Here is a 21,419-nt window from a genome sequence, read left to right on the forward strand (position 1 = left end):
GTTAGATTTAGATTTCAGGACTGAAGGGTTAGAGCTATCTAGTGATCTGCCGTGGGGAAGTATTGGGACTTAAATGATGGAGTTGTGGTTGAGTACTCCAAGGAGGATTCCGAGTCTGTTGTAGATCGATGACAAATTCGCTCGGAAGTCGGCACTGGAGGCTTCTGCGTTTCTGGCATGAGGTTTTCAGTTTCGAAGTGAGATCTTTGGCATTGGATGGTAAGAAGTGGAGAGTGCTTATGGTCCTCTAATGAGATGTTTTGCGGGGGTGGGGGTAGCAGGAGTTAGTCATGATATAGTTACGTGATTCCTATCTAGTTACAGCTCATCCGGCCCATTATTTGACTGATATCACGCCTAGCAGTCTCCTCGCCGCCATTGCTGCAGTAACCGGCTCTAATCTAGCTTTGACGGCCGCCCGCAGTATCTATTTGACTCTTCATTGAATGGCCGAATGGAGGGCAAGCCCCTTGCGCCGGGCAGCGACCAGGCTTGCAGGCCTAAGCTCTGTTTCTTCGATCGTTCTGAGTTCAATACTTAGTTTGTAAGGGTTCTTTAGTAAAACTAGGATATGAGGATTTTCTGGGGGGGGTTCGATACAGTTGAAATGGAGGAAACGGTTAAGCGAAGAAGGCCTCTACCCTTTGTTTCCCTTCGACCTAGAACAGGTTACAAAGAGGCCTTGCCATCGCTGACCGAAGTGATATATGAGGGAGCACGATAAATTTTGTCAATTGTTTTTTTTGTACTGAGAATTAGAAGCCTGCTACTAGTGATCTATCGATGTCAATCCTCATACCAAGTCCAGCATAGCTAATCTACTCAATCCCAAACCTACTCAGCAGCCTGCTTCGCATACACTGCAGGATCAATTATCGGAATGCCCCCCTCCGGCAAAGATCTCTTATCAAGCACAACCGCCAAATCGGTCCTCCCCAGCATAATAGCCTGCGCCCCCGCTCCACCAGATCTGACCCCCCTCACAAGCATCCCCTTCGTCGAATTAACCTACTCCCGCCCCCGTAGCAACCTCCTCAATAATCACCCGGTGCACCGCCGCAATCTGCTCCTCGCTCGGCGGAACAATAACCTCACACGAACGCCCCGCCCCCTGCAAACACCCAAGAAGTCCCCCGCGGCCCTAACAAACCCAGTCGCTTGGTATGCGGGACATGGATCTTCTTATACGCCGCGAGGCTGTCTGCAATGTGCAGGGTGGGAGTCTCGAAGCTGCAGCTCGTTGGAGAGTGACTTCGTACGCCAGGATCGCCCACACGAATATCCCGTCAATGCGGTGGCTGCGAGCGCTGTAATTGGGTTTTTACAGATGGGGGCGTTCTGGATCATTGATTCTAGGTTTAGCCTGTAGATATATAGTAGGGCGAAGGTGCGGGGCTCCAAGCTGGCGGCGGACTGTAGTGTTCATGATTGCGTTGTATAGTCAGGGTGTGCATATGAGGCATTTGGGAGAGGGGATGGAGAAAATGAAGGTGTAAATTACGAAGCATAGGAGGCACTAGCAGTCTGGATGATTTATAGGGGTTTGTATCATTTCGTCTAACACCCGTAGCGGCTGACGCGTAAACTATCGAGGTTCTTCGCAGTAAGCGGTTAGTATCGCTGCTTATGACGAGATCGCCCTCCAATCTTGGGAGTATTGAATGACTTCAATCAAAGTCGAAGCATCTATTATGCATTGGTCAGCAACTGCAGACGGTGCATTTACCATTTTTGGGTCAATTGAAGCAGAAGCAAGTTGCCCAGGTGAGGGTTGTGGAGCTTACCAATGCCAACCGACATCAGCCCTGAAGCTCTTTTATCTCCAGCGTTGCACTGAATTGATGAACTGGCTGGTGACATGAGAGAGCTCGCTCTCAGATTCTCATTGCTCGTTATAACGGTTGCTAATCACATGTCCCAAAAAAAAGGGAGAAAAAAAAATAAAAAACAGAAATAGCAACCCGATTGTGGCTCGCACGACCGAGACGATTTTGCTGATGCGGCCGAACCCGTCGCAGCCGCGATCCTTTCGTGTATAGCAATTCCGTCACCCATCGTCATCTCGCAGAAACGACGATCTAATATGCCCGTCAACTTTATAGACCGCCGAGCTCAGCTCTTGGTCTGAGCGGTGATGGGATCAAACGTCTGCGTGGCAGGCAGCTCGATCTTCTGCTCGTCCAGCGCTAATTCAGGCAGCCGAGGCGGGGACTCTTGTCTTGGTCGCACGTTCCGACCGTCGTCCTGGCTTGGCTTGCGGCCGCGTTTCCTCCACCGGCCATAGCGAACCAAGTGTCCGAAGAACTGGAAGACGCCGCCTGACGGGGAAAAGTCCTCGGCCTGGGAGAGGGAGAGGTCGGAGCGGCCGCGCTTGTATTTGGAGAGGGTTTGTGGAGAGGACGTGGTCGTCGAGACGGTTGCGGTCTCGGGGATGCTCGGAGAGGCAGGGGTGTCGGAGACGTGTGACGGCATTTTGGGGAGGGAATTAATGCTGGAACTGTGAAGCCCGTGGACACAGCGAGCGCAATATAAACAAAAGCTGGGTGTTCATGCAATAAACACCACGTGAGCCTCCCTTGCGATAACGAGGAACCGAGGTCGCTGGGATGGAAGGTGGTGGCACGGCGACGATGGCAGATCTACGAGACTAACGAGCGATATGCAGAAGATGCAAGGAGACAAAAAAAAAAGAAAAAGAAAAAGAAAAAGAAAAGCCCAGGGGCGAATGCAAGTGGCTGGTGATGTGCGAGCTATCGCGCGGGCTAAACTGTTTACGGTCGATGATCCACCGATCAACTTCTCTCCCGTCTCCGCATTTTTGGGCCTCTGGGACTTTGGGAAATTGCTATTTAAAAACCCTTTTATCTGGAAGTTTCAGGTTGGAGAATTTGGATTTTGGGCAAGATTGATAAGTGAGTTTTAGGCCTATTTCTTTGGTTTGTGCAAACAAACAGGGGCTTCACAACTCGGCAGGTTCGAACTATGCTGCGCATTGTGCAGGACAGGTCAGCTAAATTTGAAGGCCCATTCTGGTGTATCGACTCCAAGATGCCCCCACGACGCGGCCAGGTCGTCAATTTTTCCAGGGCTGGTAGCTCAATTTTCCACTCGCTCTTGATCAGATTCTTGATCAGATTATCTCTTGAGCAGGCAGGCTTGAGCAGGCAGGCTCTCTCATCCCTACTGGGATCTGCATCTAGGTTCTTCGGCTTGTCGGTGTGACAGCCAATGTCCTCGACTCGATTCTAACATGCTCACAGTGTTGGGCTGGTTGAATCGTAGATTTGGCTAGCTCATCGTAGTCCTCAGGGCCGTGACCAGCAGTAGTGAGGAAATGTAGTCAAGGGGTTGTTGAGGTAGGAGATCACGCTCTCGGAAAGATGTGGTCATCCTCGAAAATTGTGCTATCATTATATTATTTATTAGTACAATAGAGCTGTTCTGATACCCCGAAACTAATGCTCTATTAGCTTGGGCCATGCATGTTGGAAGAGCTCGTGTCGCATTGCGGTTGTCATTCGAACCGTTCAATCGTGCATTCTCGTGGCCCCGAACGTGTAGCGACTCGCGTGGGCAAGCAAGGGGTACGGCCAAAGAAATCCCAACTCTAGACCGCCGAGTTTCCCAGTGACGGGGGTACTCCATACCACGAGTACGCCTAGCAGATCCTTGGATATGCTTTGGTACAATCTATTCCGCCTTGTATAAACTGATGATGCATAATGTACAATAGTATCTCAAACGTGGAACAGGGCAGTTGCCCTCGCTATAGTAAATGATAGCAAATGAAAATAACCCCGCAATGCAAGCGCGTCAAATGGAGATGTCAACGTATTCTGCAAAGTCCTCCTTCGCATACTCGTGCTCAGCACTCATCGCTGCCGGGTCAATCGTCTCGAAAGCAAAGTTCCACAGCCGCTCCGGTCCCTTCATCTCGGCTTTCGTCTTATACCGCGGCGGACCCACAGTGTCGCTGGTCGACTTCGTGCTCTGCCGCCCCACATGCTGCATCACACTCGGAATCAGCGCCCACCGAAGCTCGTCATGCTCGTTCGCATAGGCCTCGGTGATGGAATCCACATATCCTTCCTCCTTCGACTTGTACAGTTCCAGCAGCTCCGGCACTCGTTCGCGTGGGAACACAAAGGCCTGCGAGCAGCAGCCGAAGTTCTGCATAAGATGCACCCCCTTCGGCAGCGGCAACATGGTTGTCCGGCCCGCGGCGAAAAAGAGGATTATAAGCAGTGGCGTGCAGACGAAACACAGCAGGAGAACAGTGCTGTTCGGCATATGCGGCTTCACGCTGGGGATATACTGTCGGGACCCAAGAGACACCAACGCGACGACGACGATCGCCAGTATCGAATACCAGAGGTAAGTCGGCCATTCCTCTGAATTCCAGCCAAAGAATTCCTCTGAATAAAACAACCGCAGATAGAGCCCTATAGCAAAGAAAAAGAAAGAAACTTGGTTAGCCCCGCATCCCTTGCATCGCCCACCCACGTGCGGAATACCAGAATATTCGCCGGGTCAGGAGGGGCAAGAATTCCAGATGGGAAAATTCCAGACCCAGAACTGAACTTACACTTCGACGCCCCCAGCTTCTCCGTCTTCTTCTCCGCAATCGCAAGCGCCTCCCGCGTCCGGTGGTACCATCCATCCTGCGCAACCACATCGTCCTCCATCAGCAACAAATACTTCGTCCCAACATCGTTACAGGCCCGCATCAAATACTGGTAGTCCTGCAGCGCCTTCCTCGCCCCACGTTCTCCGTATCCTTCTCCAGCGCCTGGATCCGCTGCATATCAATCTTATCCGGCTGGTACAGCAACACCTTGTCGGGGACCTCGTAGAGCCATTTCTCCTGGTACGCGGGGTGCCTCGCCGGCTCCGTATGCGCGATAAACAAAATGAGATAGATATTCGCCCGCTCCTCCGCACTCAGCCCCTCCAGCACCGTCCCGACTGCGTCGTGGAAGTACCGAATGCCCTTGCGCGCCACCGTCGCGATCCCCAGACAGATCTCCGGGTTCGGGCCTGCCTTGGGCACCGGGTGCACGGAGGAATTCGAGATCGAGTCGATGTACGCTTCGCCTTGGCCCAGCCGGTAGGCGGAGTAGGAGGGGTCGTAGGCGGTCCAGGGGTCGAAGAAGAGGGAGCCTGGGTCGCGGACGGTGCGGGTGCGAACGTATAGCGTAAGAAGGATATAGCCTATGCTGAAGTATAGGAATATACGCATCGTTTGGTTGCTGGGGCCCATTGCGGTGGGCATAGCTGAGATGAACCTCATGGCCGGGGGAGGCTATGCGGGTGGATTTTCATCCAGCTGTGAGGGTGTGTGAGATGGGAGGGGAGAGGGGCGCACGGGGCCCGCGGCCGGGACCCTAGAGATAGATTCTAGAGGGTCGATGGGGTTTACGTGTAAAAGGGTCAAGCCTTGGGGCCGTTTCACTTTCTAAACCGTTTTGGTTCTAGGTGGAAGCGCGGACCCCGGTTCCTCTCCGTCCCTGAGTCGCCCCTGGACTACCGAACTTCTGTCCTTGGCATGAACTGCGTGGGTCTGTAGAGCACAATTACTGATATGGACCCAGGTTACGGAGGATTTACAACTGGCTGGGTGTGATTGTACGCAGTAGGGCTAGTTTGAGGTTATCGAGTGCGCACCGGAACGGGAAAATTTCTGATCGAAATCTCGGGGGCTGTGTACCTGTGCACATGAGAATACAGCACTGAGAGAAGACCCTTCCAATGATACAGCATAAGCTGTAGGTCAAACTTTAAGGCAACCCACGGTAGCCAAGCCAGCCGACCGTGTCAACCAATTGGGCCAGTCTGGGCCACGTTTTGCGGGACGGTCCCTGTACTAGGAAGATTGCGGCCCACGGGTATATTTAATTGGTGGCGAAACACCCCTGGCAGCCATGTGGGGGCTCCGCCTCGGTCTGCCATCTGTCCGGATGCATATTGATCGTTGCTAAAGAGAGGCCAGCTTTATAGGGCGCTCTCACAACCGATTAGCAAGGCGGCTCGCAGCAGTCAACCTCTCTAAGCCATGACTCTTGCCTCACTAGACAGCGGGTCATATCGCTTGTGGAGATCACTTTCACGTCAGATCAAGTAGTTCTTGAGATGTACACAATTCGTCAGTACTTACACTCTACCATCAGCCGAGGGCTCGGAGTCAACGAGGGCAATTGGAAAGTGACAGGAGAGAGAAGGCAGCGTGAACCGATCAATTGATTGATAACTACGATCTGGTGCCCTGAAACGTTGCGCCATAACATAAGCGCAAATGGCCGTTCTGGGTCCGCAGAGTCCACCAAACCCTAAGGATGAGAATAAAGAAGCAAGAAAAAAGAAGAAAAAGATAAAACAGCGGAGAGCTACTCGTACAAAATGCTACGGGAGGCACGAGTTCTTCGGATCGCGCCGCGGCGTGCCCGGAAGATCGAGGCTTTGTTCTCGTAGAATAAGATTTCCCGGGGCCGAAACTCCAATCCACGACCCTGCTGGTCATCCGAGCTTTCGGACGATGAGTCGTCCAAAAGATCGTCTGACAGCAAGGCTTTCTCACAGCTCACCTGACGTTGGACGCCAGGTGTAGGCAACGCATTCATGTCGCCCTCTTCACTCTCTCCGGATTCAGGGCACGCATCGCGAGCTCCTTGCTCTCGGGTGCGTCACATGAGATCATCTCGCGAAGGAACACCCAAAAGAACCAAGTCGGGAGAATGCAAGTTTATATACGACCTGCGGAAATCAAATATCCGCAATTACAACAACTAGGTAAAGCAACGAGGTAGCCCGGACCTATATACACGATGACGGGTGGGTCCAGGCAGAGAAGCGCCCGGGATACGGCTCCTAGTTATAACCAGCAAGGAAAGTTTCAGAAATCGGACCCTGAAGAAGGCGTCTTGGACAAAGAGCGGCTCGAAACCCGGTTTGAGGTGTTGAAAAGGTTTCAGCAGGCATCCTCACGGTGATTAAAGGGGCGCCTGGCGCAAGCTATTGTAGACGCGAAATTAAGGAGTAAGACAGAGGTAAGGAGAGCTGATCCGCGAAAACGCTCGACTGAGAAGGGAAACTGAACGGATCTGAGCTGAGCTCAACACTCAGGCCTGGACATCGAAGAGCCGAGTGTATAACAAGAACACGCTACAGATACACTCTGCCTTGATCTCTCTGATCCAATCCGACCCTCGGAGAGATCATCACCTACAGACAGAGGATCAAATCTCCTAGTAACTGATAACAATCAGCAACTTGTAAAGAAACCTAGGAGAGATAGGACCCGACCTATAACCAGTTAGGGTTCTAAGAAGGGACCTGAAAATATCTCCCAGGAGACATCGGCCCGAGCATATAATCTAGAAGATTAGATTGTCTCGAACCTATACTCCCCAATCCCGACAGACCAATAAAAGGATCGTAACAAAGACGAGACTGAAAACAAAGGATGAGCAGGAGGGGACATAATAGCTGTATTAAAAAGGCAAGCCAGCTAAGACCGCACGGCAAAAGCACGACACAACCGATGAACGCAAAGAAAGAGGAAATAAGAAGCCCTAGAACTGATGAAAATGGCCTGGAAGGGATGATTTCGATCTGCAAGAGATCTGCAAGGAAAGAGAGAAAAGGTAGGAGGGTCTGGGGAAAACAATCAAGAAGCTTGAGTGGAGACAGGCGGGTCGTGTCGCAGATCGGGCGTTGTAAGCTCCCCACACCCGCACCTGTGCATTTGCATTTTATGCCGCCTTATAACTTGGCCATTTACTAGGAGCTCGTCGTCTTCGCGATGACACTTCCAGCAATGCAGGGAACTTGAGTAAGGAGGGAGGAATGTTAGAAAAATCCCAGTCTACTATTGCCTTGAATGCGTAAACTTGCTGCGGCTTCGAATAGCAAAAGACTCATATCACGATTGCTGAAGAATATTAAGAGAGCTTCTAATTTGAAATACGAATTTGAATAAAGAGCAGATTGTTGAAGATGTCAGTGCTTGGTGCCATGATTCTCTGTGGCACAAAGAAAACTGCTGGATCTTCACTCCCGGCCTGCCTTTTCGAGGCCTAGCTTTTCCAGATTTATCGCCGCACTAATGCAAGCCAAGTGGCTGAACGCCTGCGGGGTGTTCCCCATCTGTTCACCCGAGATTGCCACTTCTTCAGAGAACATCCCCAAGTGGTTAGCATAAGACAAGATGTTGTCGAAGTGTGCTAGGGCCAGCTTCCAAATGTTGGGAATGGCGACATCATAAGAGGCAGCCTGTATATAAGAAGTTAGCAAGCTGAACGGCGGACTTGTGCCACGAAGCAAGTAGGTCCATACACGCGCCAGAGCTTCCACAAGCCAGAAAGTAACCATGATGAACGCGCCTTCGCCGCCGCCGACGCCTGTGAAACATGAAGATCAGTAAATGACTCGGCTGACCGAAGGTCTCCGAGAAGATAACTCACCGTCATTGGCTTTGACGTGGTCGTACCGAAAGATCATCTTGGCACTGTACAATCCCTCTTTTTTGGGGCTCTGCAGGATCCGCTTCAAGGTACTAATGAACCTAGGGTCATTGGGTGCGATGAAGAAAACCAAGGGCGCAATCAGGATAGACGCGTCCACAACATCTCGGCTTTCGTAGCTCTGACAGAAATGCCCACGCTCCTCGTTGAATCCCTTTTCCATGATCTCGTCGTATAGCTCGTCGCGGATCTGGACCCACCTGAATCGATCGGGGCAGGGAAGACTAGAGCGTTTCTCAGCGAGGCGGATGCCCCGGTCTAGAGCGACCCAAAGCATGACCTTAGAATAGATGAAGTTTTGAATCTGTCCCCGAGACTCCCAGATAGACATGTCCTTCGTGTGGCGAACACTGGCGACATAATTCACCATGCGGCGGATGGAGGCCCATTGATCATAGGTAATGGGATTGCCATGCTTGTTGTAGAGATAGATACTGTCGAGGAGCTCGCCGTAGATATCCAGCTGGGTATGGAAAACAGCGGCGTTGCCAATGCGTACAGGCCTACTACCGCGGTATCCATCAAGATGGCTCAGCTCCACTTCAGGAATGTCGTACTCGCCACGGATAGTGAACATGAGAGGGAGGAAGGGCCGTTTGCTTCCAGGCTCAATATCTTGGGCCGCGTGCGGGAAGATCCGGTCGAAGATAAAGTTGACGTACGACTCCGCCTCGGCCCTGTATCCCATTTTGAGGAAGACATACAACGTAAAGGTGGTGTCACGGACCCAGGAGTATCGATAGTCCCAGTTACGGGAGCCGCCCACGTTTTCCGGCAACGAAAAAGTCGGCGCTGCGACGATTGCTCCCGTGGGCTTGTAAGTGAGCAACTTCAGGATCAAGAGGCTGCGCTCGACAGTCTCCCGATAGTGTCCTCGGAATACACATTTGCGAGTCCAGTTGGTCCAGTATTCGGAAGTCTGTTCCTCCATCTTGCCCAGGTACGCTGCCATGGTCGCGGAGCTTGGGACAGCTTTCTCGGGGCTGTGCAGGACGAACTGAACGGTTTGCCCTTCGGCCAAACGGATCCAGGCAACGAGCCCTCGTCCTTTGAGACCAATCCGCTCTTCAAGAGAAAACTTGGCTTGTGGGAACCCGGTCTTGTCCGGCTCCCGAGAGTCGGCATAAATCTCCACTTGAAGACGCTCTGTTGGACTCTCAAAGTGAATTGATTGCAGTGGATTCTCGCGCAGATCATTTTCCAGCTTGGCTCTGGTATTGTGCGAGTCTCTAGCATAGTTGAAGGCGGGGAACAGCTCCACTTTCAACTCCATGGAGCCTCGCATACACTCCAGCTTCCTGATCACACCGGAGTGCTGAAGGCCCGACTTGAAACGATTAGCCCCTGGGTCGTTGCAGGGACAATAGCCCGATAGCATTCGGCCTGACTGGGTGCCTTTCTGGGGGCTGACTGGAAAGTAGTCAGTCATCGTGACAACCCCGTCTTCATTATTCCATCGGGTCTCGAGCAAATTTGAGTATGGCAAGTAACGCTGCTTGCTATGGGCGTTGATCACCGTCTTGTGCGGTTCAATGGACCAGTATCCCCCCCTTCTTCTCATCCAGAAGGCGACAGAAAATGGTGGGTGAATCGAAGACAGGCCAGCACATATAATCCAAACTTCCAATTTTGCTGATCAGAGCACAGGTGTGCATATCCCCGATCAGACCATAGTCCTCGATGGCGTTGTAGACATTCTCCGTCATGATGGTGCGGGCTTTGATGGGTGGATGCAGCCGTCGGCTTCAACTTGAAAGAGCAATGATGACTTTCTTTATGTTGGTGTTACACTCGAACAACGAATGGTGCAGCACCAATTCAACGAACATGGGTTGCGCGGGGGACGTGGAAGAGCAGACTCAGCAATCTATATGAACCCATTTCCGACCGGAAGCTCTGGGAAAAACGACATGATGATGATTATTGCTGTCTATTTGAGGTCATGTCGATTATCTCGCGATTATAGGAGGAATACATTTCCCAACGATGAGTGATTTCCCAGCAAAATCATCATTATGCGTCATGGCTCCGTACGGAGGCATGGCCGTCTCGTTAGCTATAAATGCCAGCGCGTTACTACTCGGTCTATCCCTTCTGTGGCAGAAGATGCCCATCAAGAACAACAAGGGTGGCTTTAATGGTTGGAGGAGCGTCTCCCAACCCTCGAAGAAAGAGGTCCAATCTTCCAGGGACGATCGATGATTCATCTACGTTGCCACGGGCCCCATCAAGTAATGTCCACGCTCGCTGATAGGCGGACGGGGGCCAAGACCTGTAGTACGAAGTGCACGAAATGCCTCCCACCAAGCCGGTACTTGAAGAGATTGCACCAGTTGTTCTGTCAATCTGTATATAGGTGACACTGTCCAGGTTTGATAGATTAGGGGACTTTATCTCTACAACCCTACCAGGTTCCCATCTCGAAGGTTGCTTGACAAAGATCTGTAATCAGGCATTGAACCCCTGACCTCACCGCACCGGATGTGTCTGGAACCGAGTGTACCATTACTTGTACCAGAGGAAGGCCCCTGGGTTGGGATCCCAGTGTCGTAGCTGTAGGTCTGGCGAGATCCGATCGATTCATACCGGACTTAATAGGTTTTTAGATTCGATCTCCTACATCACTAGACAAGATTCGCGCGAAGCGAACAGCAAATGAGGGAAAGGAGGAACCACCGCCTGGCGAAAAAGGGCCCGCCCCCATCTGCACTTCAATGTTTCTTAAACTTTGCTTTCTCTTCCCTCGTGACCGCTTTTTGACTCCTTTCCTTTGATTTTCCTTCGCTTCACGTTTGTTCGTTCCCTACCTTTTTCCTTCTTACCGACCTGATCTGAACCGCTGTCGATCCCCCGGATCTTCCAGGGTGTGTCGCGTGATTACCCCCGGTCGCACCCTTACCAACCCCGTACATGGCACATCCACGACTTTCTTGAACCCCCACCCCTCCTCTTTATCCGCGTTTCACCGACCTCATAATGGGCTTGTCTGCTGCCCCTGCCCCCGGAAGCCATCATCGCCGGCGGAGCTCAATGCTCACAGGCGCAGCTCGATCGCAACACCCGGATTTCTCGGAGCGGAGGGATGAGAGCCTCCGCCCAGGGGACCACAGATGGGATGAAAGCGAGCCATTGACGGCAGAGGACACAGATACGTCCGAAAACCCCTCCCCGGCCATCGATAATCGCGACTTGGACATAATGAGCTCGGATGATGACGACCGCTACGACGAGGAGACGGGCTTGACCGCAAAGCAAAAACGCCAGCGACGTCGACGACGCAGACAACGCCAGAAGTTGGATGCCCGCATCGCCGATGGGAAATCGTCTCGAGATATCTTTCAGATGAATCTAGCTGACCGAAATGTGGTCAAACGACTTGTTGTAAATGCTGGATTGATTCTGTTATGGTATATTTTCTCATTATCGATCTCAATTGTAAGTCCAATTCTTTCAAGGCGCGTCTCCCCTCCCATGCAGCAAGCAACTAATTCGACCCCCGTCCTTCGCAGTATAATAAGTGGATGTTCTCCGAGAACGACGTCGTCTTCCCCTTTCCCCTTTTCACAACCAGCCTGCACATGGCTGTTCAATTCATATTCTCCGCCCTGTTGTTATGGGTGTTTCCACACCTACGCCCTGGGCATGCGCCAGGCTCCCCAACCCCAATGGTGGAGTCTGAAGGATCGGTCCTCACCAAATTTTTCTATATGACACGCCTTGTCCCCTGCGGTGCGGCAACATCCCTCGATATCGGTTTGGGCAACATGTCTTTGAAGTTCATTTCCCTCACCTTCCTCACGATGTGCAAATCCTCCGCACTAGCCTTCGTACTTATCTTCGCTTTCCTTTTTCGTCTTGAGACCCCTTCCATGAAACTGATCTTCATCATTGCCACGATGACGATCGGAGTTGTTATGATGGTCGCCGGTGAGACCGCATTCAACGCCCTCGGGTTCACGCTGGTCATTGCCTCTGCTTTCTTTTCCGGCTTCCGATGGGGACTGACCCAGATTCTTCTCCTCCGGCATCCGGCTACATCCAATCCGTTCTCGACTCTTTTCCTTTTGACTCCTGTGATGTTTGTCTCTCTGATCATCATAGCGCTCACCCTCGAGGGACCAAATGAGATCCATCAAGGCTACCTCAATCTTGCTGCACAGCATGGAAACCTGATCGGATTTGGTCTCCTTGTATTCCCTGGTGTACTTGCATTCTGCATGATTGCTTCTGAATTCGCCCTCCTCAAACGATCTTCCGTTGTGACTCTTAGCATCTGTGGCATTTTTAAAGAGGTTGTCACGATCAGTGCGGCTGGCGTCATCTTCCATGACAAACTTACGCCCGTTAATATCACCGGTCTGGTGGTGACTATTGGCAGCATTGGCGCTTACAACTACATGAAAATTTCCCGAATGCGCAGCGAGGCCCAAGAAAACCATTGGGACCGCGATGATAGCGCCGATTCGGAGACTGATGGTGAGCCCAGCAGTGGCGACAACGGTGACTATCGCCGGGTTGCCAACCAGGAGACTACCATGGTTAGTTCCGCGCCTGCTCCTTACGATGATCTTCATGTCTCGTCTTCTGGTGACCAGCGACGTTCATTCCGTGTACGAGCCAGCGGTGCTATGCACGGCCTGACCATTTCGACTGCCACCATTCATGAAGATGATGGGCCTCCATCACCCATTAAATCCGCTCCCCCGACCACCACATCCATGGCAGAGGTTTTGAATCCTAGCCTTCAGCATCCTGATCGGGAAGGCTCTCCCGCCGTTCATTCTACCTCCTCTCTCTCTCCAGTTCGAGCCCACCACTAGGCCTCTTTTTTTTTTTTGTTGGATACCCTCTTCTTTCCGATATGTTATATGCCACCTTTGAATGGCGTCCTTATGGCGGTCCAGCCTTGCTATATCCCTCCCATTGAACATATGCTTGATGCATGTCTAGGGGACTCGCTCCTCGCCTTGGCCTGTATGTGCGGATATGTAATGCTAATGCTGCTTTTGGCCATGGAGCCATGATTTTGAGGGTTGGTCCGAGTTGGATTTCTTATCTTGCATGGCGACTGTTGGGTTCGTTGCATTGGGGCTTGACTGATACCACAATCATATATCTTTCTACTAGGGCTCTCGCCCACCTATTATTTGAAATGACACTTTTTACGTATACATCATGAACAGAGAGAGCGAGTAGCGCTACACCGTACTAGTACCGGTAGGCGGTTATCGGATTATTGCGTAGCCACTACTCCTAGTAATGGCCAGTGCCTACCTTGTAAACCGGGAACCTTAGACTATTTCGATCCTATCATATCCAATAAGCTCTTCTGCCCTTTTCCTTTGCCAGTTTTTGCCTCCTTTTCTTCTCCATCTCAACCTTCTTATCAAACAGTGCCTGCTGCTTTTTCCTCGTCTCCTTCCCCTCAGCCGAAAGCTTCGCCTCCAGCGCCTTGAACTCCTCGCCCTCGGCATCCATTCCAATCAACGACTCCAGCAGCTTAATCTCCCGCGCCCAGACCCCAAAATCCTCGCCCGTCTTTCCCTCATCGATCGGTGTCTCCAAAACCATAGGCATATCCTCGAACCGCGGCTCATTCATCACATTATGAAACGCCCGCAGACCCAGGAAACCTGTGCCGATGTTCGCGTGGAGATCCCGCTTGCTCCCGAACGGCGTCTTGGAGTCATTCAGGTGCAGCGCGCGAAGGTACTTCAGACCGATCACCTCGTCGAATTCAGACAAGAATGCCTTGAAGCCGTCGGGTGAGACGAGATCGTAGCCTGCCGCGAAGCTGTGGCATGTGTCGATGCAGATGCCGATACGGGAATGATGCACCTCTGGGATTCGGGCAAGGATCTCCTTGAATTCGGAGAAGTAGCCGCCGATTGTGTTTCCGTGGCCGCACATTGTCTCGAGGACCGGGATCACAGTGCTTGTTTCTTCGAGGGCTTTGGTTAAGGCCGCTGCGAGGCGGGTGAGGGCCTCGGGGGAGGGGCTCCCCATTGGTGCTGCCGGGGCTTGGGAGTGTTAGTCTTAGGTCTTTGGAGGGGACTTATTTGATACCTACTGGAAGTTGTAGAGCTTGATGCCGAGGGCTTCGCAGCGACGGAGGTCGTCGAGGAAGGAGTCATAGGCTTGCTTGGCTTTGGCTTTGTCGTTTACGGCAAGATTGACAAGGTATGAGCCGTGCGGGAGGATATGCCTGGGCTCATGAGAAGGGTTTCAGTATGTCGGCTCAGGGTGACTTACTTGGTGGCGTCGTATCCATTCTCTTTACACACTTTATGGAACTGGTCCCGAACGTTATCTTGCAGGGTGGATTGTCCCATTTGCGCTGAGATTTGAGGAAAAGCGCAATTGCGTTACCACTTTTTCGTATATTAACAACCACACATAGAAAATGAACCTTCTCTCTACTGACCCGATGTGTTCACTATTGTGTATAGAGTTGAATACACCTTTCGCAGCACTCACATGGGCACCAACGAACATTCGTAGGCCCTTCGTACGTGCAGCCAACGGCATCGATTCAGCTTCCTTTTCTTCTTTGGTCTTTCTGGCTCTCCTCGGGACCTTGTTCTCTTTAGCTTCAGCCTCGTCGGGGTCACCTTTGACGGCCTTGGCAGCCTTTGAAGTGGCCTTAGAGGCAGCTTTCTTGCCCTGTTTGGCGTTGGTGGGAGCCGCTTTTGGATCTTCTTCCGCTTCAGACTCGTCGGAGGACAGCTCCTTGAGGTTTTTGGTTGATTTCTGTCGCTTGGATGTCCTCAGTGGTGAGCCGTTGGGGGTCCCGTTGCTGAGATTTCTCTTGTGACTGCTTTTGCCCGTCTCCTGGGAGTCATCAATGTGGGACCCTTCCTCGTCGGGATGTTCACACATCGTTCATGGATTGGTAAACCCTCTCTGATCCTCGGATTCAATGGCAGCTAGTTAACGGTGTTGCTGAGATGAATCGTGGTTAGTAATATGACCAATACCCCTGGCTGAGATGATTGGAGGATCGAAGATTCGACGGGAGATATATTGCTAAGGACCCGCCCACCTTCAATGTCAAAACACCTGCAACACCTGACTAGAGTTTCCCACTTCAGAGAGCCAGAAAATCTTAACTTTGCTGATAGCAAGTGAAATTCCATACTGATGCCTATTTTAAAATTCTTATATATTCCAGTTCGTCCGCCAAATTAGGAATCTTGACGATGAACCATAGTGTTCCACCCCAAGTTGATCGCCGGGGCAACCGTCATGTGATGTTTATCAACGCCTAATCGGCTGGCAACACAGTCCCACTCTTGAATTCGACTTCTCTCAAAGTCCTGTCGACAAGTGCAAGAGATCCTACGATTCCGCCAATATGGCGGCCCCCGATCTCATTGATTTCGACATCATCGAAGCACAGAAAGAAAACGTCCAACAGCTCCCTGGAGGCCGATCAGCTCGCGAACTCGCCCGGATTTTCTCAGGTGGCAGCAACAGCGACAAGCTGGCTTCGCCTACACCCAATGACACACGAACCCTGAACGACGCCATCCGACAAGAATACGAAAGCGAACTCCAATCAATCGGAGAATCAGACGACCCTCTCGACGTTTACGACCGTTATGTGAAATGGACATTGAACGCGTACCCCTCTGCGCAAGCAACCGCCGAATCCGGCCTCCTCCCGCTCCTGGAGCGAGCGACAAAGTCCTTCCTCTCATCATCACACTACAGAAATGACCCACGATACTTGAAGCTGTGGCTACACTATGTCCGACTTTTCTCAGACGCCCCACGGGAGACATTTGCGTTCCTTGCCCGGCACCACATTGGTGAGGGACTGGCGCTGTTTTACGAAGAATTCGCCGCCTGGCTAGAGGGCGCAGGGCGCTGGAATCAAGCAGATGAGGTTTACAGGCTCGGAATTGACCGTGAGGCTCGCCCTGCTGAGCGATTGCTGCGAAAATACAGCGAGTTCCAGCAGCGCTATGAGCAGCGGCCACAAGATGCCGGGCCTTCGTCTCCTGCGCTTCCGACTGTTCGGCCTGCGCTTGCGGCGAAGGTTGATCCATTCGCTGCTTCGGATACCTCTGACCCACAAGCATCACAGCGCAGCCAGCCCCGGGTAGGGGGAGGCACCAAATCAAAATCTGGCAAGCCGAAGATGGCCATCTTCTCGGATGGCGATGCGGAGGCAAGCCAGCCGGCGACCAGTGGACAGACGAAGGGATGGGAAACGATTGGGTCCATGGAGGAGCGCAAGAAGGAGAACAGGGTAGAGGCGAAACCGTGGGTGGGAGAGACTTTGAAAGCGGGAAAGAAGGCAGGTCCATCACAGAAGATGGCTATCTTCCGAGACGAGGTGAGTCGCAATTTTCGAGTTGCTCATCCCCTTTTCGACCCTTATATTTACGATCACAGGACTAATTGCTGGCTTGTCATGTTTCGATCGTGTTTATACAGTCCAATTCCAATCCACCTTCTCAAGAACCCAGTGCACCTAAACCATCAGTTCCAGAACACCATGTAAGGGAAGCGGTAAATCCTCGGACAGGCCGTCGCGAAAGAGTGTTTGTCCATTTGGAGGCAGTGTATCCGGATCGACATAATCCGGCCCACGAAGTCAGTTTCGAGGAACTACGCGCAATCAAACGGGGTTGGATGAATAAGAACTGGAAGGCGCAGAAGGAGCCGCTGCAGCAGATATCTGGCAACAAAAGTGCTTCCGAGTCTCAGCCATTGAAGCCCAAAGCACTTGGCCCCAAAACCGATTCTCAGCCACTAGCGCAATCGAAGCCTGAGATGGAAGAACGGCCGCCGCAGGGCGAGGAATCTCACGATGCAAAAGCCAGCAAAGCAAGGCGGTTCAAGGTCCAGGGAGAAACACAGACAAGTACAAACCACAGCAAATGCTTTGGTTTAAGGACGATTATGCTAACAATTCTGGTAGTCAAAATGAAATTTGACTCGCCTTCGAATTCTAAGGTCCGCCGCAAGAGTACAAGAGAGCCAACCATGACTATGCACACACGCGCCGCTACGGATGAAATATACGATCTTTTCAACCAGCCGCTAAAGGCCGAGACCTACGACGCGAACGATAGCATGTTTGGCAGTGATTATGAAGATGACGACTGTGCCAGTACTGCCGATACTACAGGTCACATTTCCTCAACCTCGAGCGATTTTGCGGACGAAGAAACTCATACATTCCACAAGTCATACGACGATACGGAATATGCGGACACCACTCGAGGCAGCATCATTGGGGACGACTGGACAGAATTCAGCCCCAGTAAAGATATCCCCGGTGGCGGGATTGGCGATACTACCACCAACTCGATGATTAGCGATGATACTCGTGGCGACCGATCCAACACAGGAACCCCGGAGCGAGAACGATTCGTACCCCAAATGCCAGAGGACTATGCTCCTCCATACGGGACATATCGTGATCCTGCGATCATGGCTCAGAATCGACTACCGGTCATGACCCCCATCACAGAGCGGACGGAGTCTTCGATATCAATGACAGCGGCTCGTCATCAGCTCTACAGTGCCAAGACCCCATCTAAACCGCAAATGGGCGACTTGCTTCTCTCCAGCCCGGTTGGCACCACGACCCCATACCATGGAGACCAAACCGTATCTTCTGCTATGGATGCTCCTCTCAGTCCCACAGCATTCAAGTCAATTGCCCCCAAGGCACGCCGCCGCGAGGCGATTATCAAAGACTTGCGGTGTAACCCAACAGATAAGGGAATCCGCAACACCATTTTGAATTCGCTCGAGCCTTCGTTGGCAACTTATGCTGGGTATCATGGCCATGTGAAAGAAAGTAACTATAGGTCTATGATCGAGAAATTTGTCAAAAATCACGCTCGACGCTCAAAGTGCCCTGATGATGAGCTTGACATGCCCATCCTCGAGTTTCCAGGAGCTGAAAGAAGCTATCTGATCCGACGAGAGCTCGGAGCGGGTGCATACGCCCCGGTCTATCTTGCGGAAAGCGTGGATAGTCTTGAGTCCTACGATTCCGACTCCGATGATGAAAACTCTCCTTTGCACAGTGGAGGTGGTTCGCGCTCCAAAAGAGCGAGTCCGTACGCTACTGCCCGTTACCCATTCGAGGCCGTCAAGGTGGAGAATGGGTCTTCGAGTGCATGGGAGTTCTACATGATTCGAACTGCATATGAGCGTGTCCGAAGCTCTGAATATTCTCGGGCCACGGATAGCATTGTTCGCGCCCACGAATTGCATGTTCATCAGCGTGAAAGTTTCCTCGTCGAGGACTATCGCGGCCAGGGCACATTACTCGACCTTGTCAACATTCTTCGAAACGAGCAAATCGGCTCGAACGGGGAAGGCGGGCTTGAAGAATCCCTGGCTATGTTCTTTTCCGTTGAGCTTCTCCGCACGGTCGAAGCACTGCACGCTAATGGCGTTCTTCACGGCGACATCAAAGCCGATAATTGTTTAGTCCGTCTTGACGAGGCAACCCCGGACGACGTCCCAACTAAGGAGCTGTCCCTTTTAGATCTTGGAGCGGACGGGCCGGATCATCGGGACAGTATATATTACTCTCCAAACGGCTACTACGGGTGGCGGAGCAAGGGCCTAGACCTGATCGACTTTGGCCGCAGCATCGACATGCACGCCTTTTCTCCATCAGTGCAGTTCATTGCAGACTGGGAAACTGGAACCCATGAATGCAATGAAATCCGCGAGATGCGTCCTTGGACGCACCAGATCGATCTGTACGGCATTGCTGGTGTCATCCATGTTCTCTTGTTTGGCAAATACCTCGAGTCGATGCCCGTGCGCCGCAGCACAGGCGATGCTTCCGGCACGACCCACACCTACCGCATCCGCGAGTCCCTCAAGCGCTACTGGGACCGGGAGCTCTGGGCGGATGTTTTTGATTTGCTCCTGAACCCTACTGCTGACCGCTGGGCTCGAATGGAGTACGGAGACAATAATGTGACTATGTCAGCACCTGTGCTTCCCGTCATCCAGTCTATGCGCCACGTTCGTCAGAGTATGGAGGACTGGCTTGTTGCTAATGCTGAGAAGAAGGGTCTCGCACTGCAGCTGCGGAAGATCGAGGCTTTGCTGGCCGATCGGAAGAAGAAGCTTGAGCGTTCTTGATTCGGACTGAGATTGTTCGCTGTCTTTCGCTTTTCACCATTGACGCACTTTGACCACCATGTCTACTATTGTATTTTTTGTTCCCTGCCCTGTTCCCATGTCTGTTGGGGGTTCTTCCAATTACCCCCCAATCCTCATTTACGACCTCTTATACCCCCCTTCTGGTTTTTCACGCGCAGTCTTTCTGAATTGATTACTTGTCTATATGAAGATTTTTTAGTAAATATTAATTTGGTTTCCTTTTTACCTGCGTATATCTTCCCGGTACTTGGCCTTTATTAGCCGGCACACAGCTATCCGCGACTGCAATGTACCTGAATCCACAAGACCAATTAGCAATCCGAGCTCCGTCTCAGAACTCCCATTTCTACCTTGGTGGATCGGTGCAACCCGGGCTCATTGCCCCCAATACCGGGTACCTGAAGGGAAGTGCATGAACAGTGGAGCCGGGACGGGCGAGCGTTTGGCGTTTGGGCTGGAGGAGACCAGGGCCGCGTCAGGTGATGGCGTATTTTTCCGCACTGCGATGAAACGTTACGAAAGATTACCGCTGCGGCGCGTCTCACGCCTCGTGACGCGACGCGCATGTGGAGCTTTAGACGCGCCTGGTGCCTCGTTCTTCCCTAATCGAGTTATATTGGCGTTTTTTGGGCCCCACGCCCTCTCCGCCCCGTCTACACCGCACAATACCCGGAGGGATCATGAAAATTTCATACTGGCTTGGTGATTTTGGGTCAAGGGGGGGTTCTGTTCTGTTGGATGGGAGAGGGCCAGAGGAGAATTGGAGGGCATGTTGACCCAGATATGCACACTGTGGGTATGGGCTGTAAAGTTCCAACAGATCATTAGTTCGTACATCTGCTGCTGGCCAAGTGGCCATTGGGACGCAAAAGCCTCCGTAGTCCAGAGAGACGAGGAAGAATCTGCAATGGCCATCACGATATGCACACGCAGCGTGCCCGTTCTCGGGCAGATCCTTTGGGGGAAAGGCAGCCCTTGCAGGGGAGAGTCGGTTCGAATGGAGTCAAATTGGGTTTAACCGAGCCCACGATCGCCCGCATCTCCCTAAAATTGGCCTGGGGCTTGGAGCACGGGGCTCTCCCAACCCCTCTAATTCCAGGGCCACCTATCCCGTGCCAGTATAGTTAGGAAATTTTGTTGCACCCTAGTAAAGTGACTGGCCAACTGGTTATCTGTAATACCCAGAGAGAACACCTGGGCAGTGTCCCCCTCAGATGACCTCAGGTCCTTGTAGTATTCACTCTGCAGGGTGCATCAAGTAAGGTCCGGCTGCAAAGCCTCTAGAAGGGCAAGCCTCGAGAAAATCTAAACAAAAGCAAACCCCCCATCAACACATTCTCTGAGAATCGAACGTGTTTCCTGTTAGGCTAGCAGAACGCTTTCGGTTTTTTTAGTCGCGAGTAGCGCCGAGTTAGCAGATTTGGTGGACCAAGAGGCCTGCCGAGCTACACACACGCCCGCAGTTTGGCGTGTTCCTAGTTGACTCGCTGTTCCCACGCACCCGCACGCCCCCAATTGCTGCACTCCATCGCCCGCTAACTGCCCAACCTATCTTTCTCTCTTCACCTCTTCCACCCCTTTCACCTCCTCCACCTTTCCCCCTCCCCTACCCGACGCGATCTCTGATCGCCTTGAGCATTTTCCTTTTTCTGTTTTTGGCGTTCGGTGATGTTGGTTTCTATTTCCGCTCTCTGAAGGGAATGGAACCGCAGCTGTAATCTGGTGATCTTCCCGATATCCCCCAGCTGGCGC

The 21,419-nt window shown here is 52.1% G+C and overlaps 8 protein-coding genes across 8 annotated transcripts; 3 read left to right on the top strand and 5 right to left on the bottom strand.

The window, feature by feature from the left end:
- Positions 1-2,112: 2,112 nt before the first annotated feature.
- N7468_010601 (uncharacterized protein) lies at positions 2,113-2,472 on the bottom strand (the record flags this gene model as incomplete). Its single annotated transcript, XM_058479896.1, has 1 exon — positions 2,113-2,472. One exon carries the CDS (start codon positions 2,470-2,472, stop codon positions 2,113-2,115), a length of 360 nt encoding a protein of 119 aa, XP_058325419.1.
- Positions 2,473-3,813: 1,341 nt separating this feature from the next.
- Positions 3,814-5,260, bottom strand: N7468_010602 (uncharacterized protein; the record flags this gene model as incomplete). Its single annotated transcript, XM_058479897.1, has 3 exons — positions 3,814-4,442; positions 4,586-4,733; positions 4,766-5,260. The coding sequence occupies 3 exons, from the start codon at positions 5,258-5,260 to the stop codon at positions 3,814-3,816; spliced, it is 1,272 nt and encodes a 423-aa protein (XP_058325420.1).
- A 1,123-nt stretch (positions 5,261-6,383) lies between these two features.
- Positions 6,384-6,617, bottom strand: N7468_010603 (uncharacterized protein; the record flags this gene model as incomplete). The annotated part of the gene is made up of 1 exon (XM_058479898.1): positions 6,384-6,617. One exon carries the CDS (start codon positions 6,615-6,617, stop codon positions 6,384-6,386), a length of 234 nt encoding a protein of 77 aa, XP_058325421.1.
- Positions 6,618-8,046: 1,429 nt separating this feature from the next.
- N7468_010604 (glycoside hydrolase family 15 protein) lies at positions 8,047-10,225 on the bottom strand (the record flags this gene model as incomplete). Its single annotated transcript, XM_058479899.1, has 4 exons — positions 8,047-8,268; positions 8,332-8,396; positions 8,460-9,929; positions 10,141-10,225. The coding sequence occupies 4 exons, from the start codon at positions 10,223-10,225 to the stop codon at positions 8,047-8,049; spliced, it is 1,842 nt and encodes a 613-aa protein (XP_058325422.1).
- A 316-nt stretch (positions 10,226-10,541) lies between these two features.
- N7468_010605 (uncharacterized protein) lies at positions 10,542-10,721 on the top strand (the record flags this gene model as incomplete). Its single annotated transcript, XM_058479900.1, has 1 exon — positions 10,542-10,721. One exon carries the CDS (start codon positions 10,542-10,544, stop codon positions 10,719-10,721), a length of 180 nt encoding a protein of 59 aa, XP_058325423.1.
- Positions 10,722-11,495: 774 nt separating this feature from the next.
- N7468_010606 (putative nucleotide-sugar transporter) lies at positions 11,496-13,339 on the top strand (the record flags this gene model as incomplete). The annotated part of the gene is made up of 2 exons (XM_058479901.1): positions 11,496-11,954; positions 12,029-13,339. 2 exons carry the CDS (start codon positions 11,496-11,498, stop codon positions 13,337-13,339), a joined length of 1,770 nt encoding a protein of 589 aa, XP_058325424.1.
- Positions 13,340-13,829: 490 nt separating this feature from the next.
- N7468_010607 (DNA-(apurinic or apyrimidinic site) lyase APN1) lies at positions 13,830-15,398 on the bottom strand (the record flags this gene model as incomplete). Its single annotated transcript, XM_058479902.1, has 4 exons — positions 13,830-14,517; positions 14,590-14,724; positions 14,804-14,890; positions 14,944-15,398. 4 exons carry the CDS (start codon positions 15,396-15,398, stop codon positions 13,830-13,832), a joined length of 1,365 nt encoding a protein of 454 aa, XP_058325425.1.
- A 475-nt stretch (positions 15,399-15,873) lies between these two features.
- Positions 15,874-19,646, top strand: N7468_010608 (putative checkpoint protein kinase (SldA); the record flags this gene model as incomplete). Its single annotated transcript, XM_058479903.1, has 3 exons — positions 15,874-16,860; positions 16,962-17,391; positions 17,449-19,646. 3 exons carry the CDS (start codon positions 15,874-15,876, stop codon positions 19,644-19,646), a joined length of 3,615 nt encoding a protein of 1,204 aa, XP_058325426.1.
- Between the last annotated feature and the right edge of the window lie 1,773 nt (positions 19,647-21,419).

This window comes from Penicillium chermesinum (genome assembly GCF_028974085.1).
Source record: "Penicillium chermesinum strain IBT 19713 chromosome Unknown utg000009l:1.0-952002.0:1.0-954369.0, whole genome shotgun sequence".
NCBI lineage: Eukaryota > Fungi > Ascomycota > Eurotiomycetes > Eurotiales > Aspergillaceae > Penicillium > Penicillium chermesinum.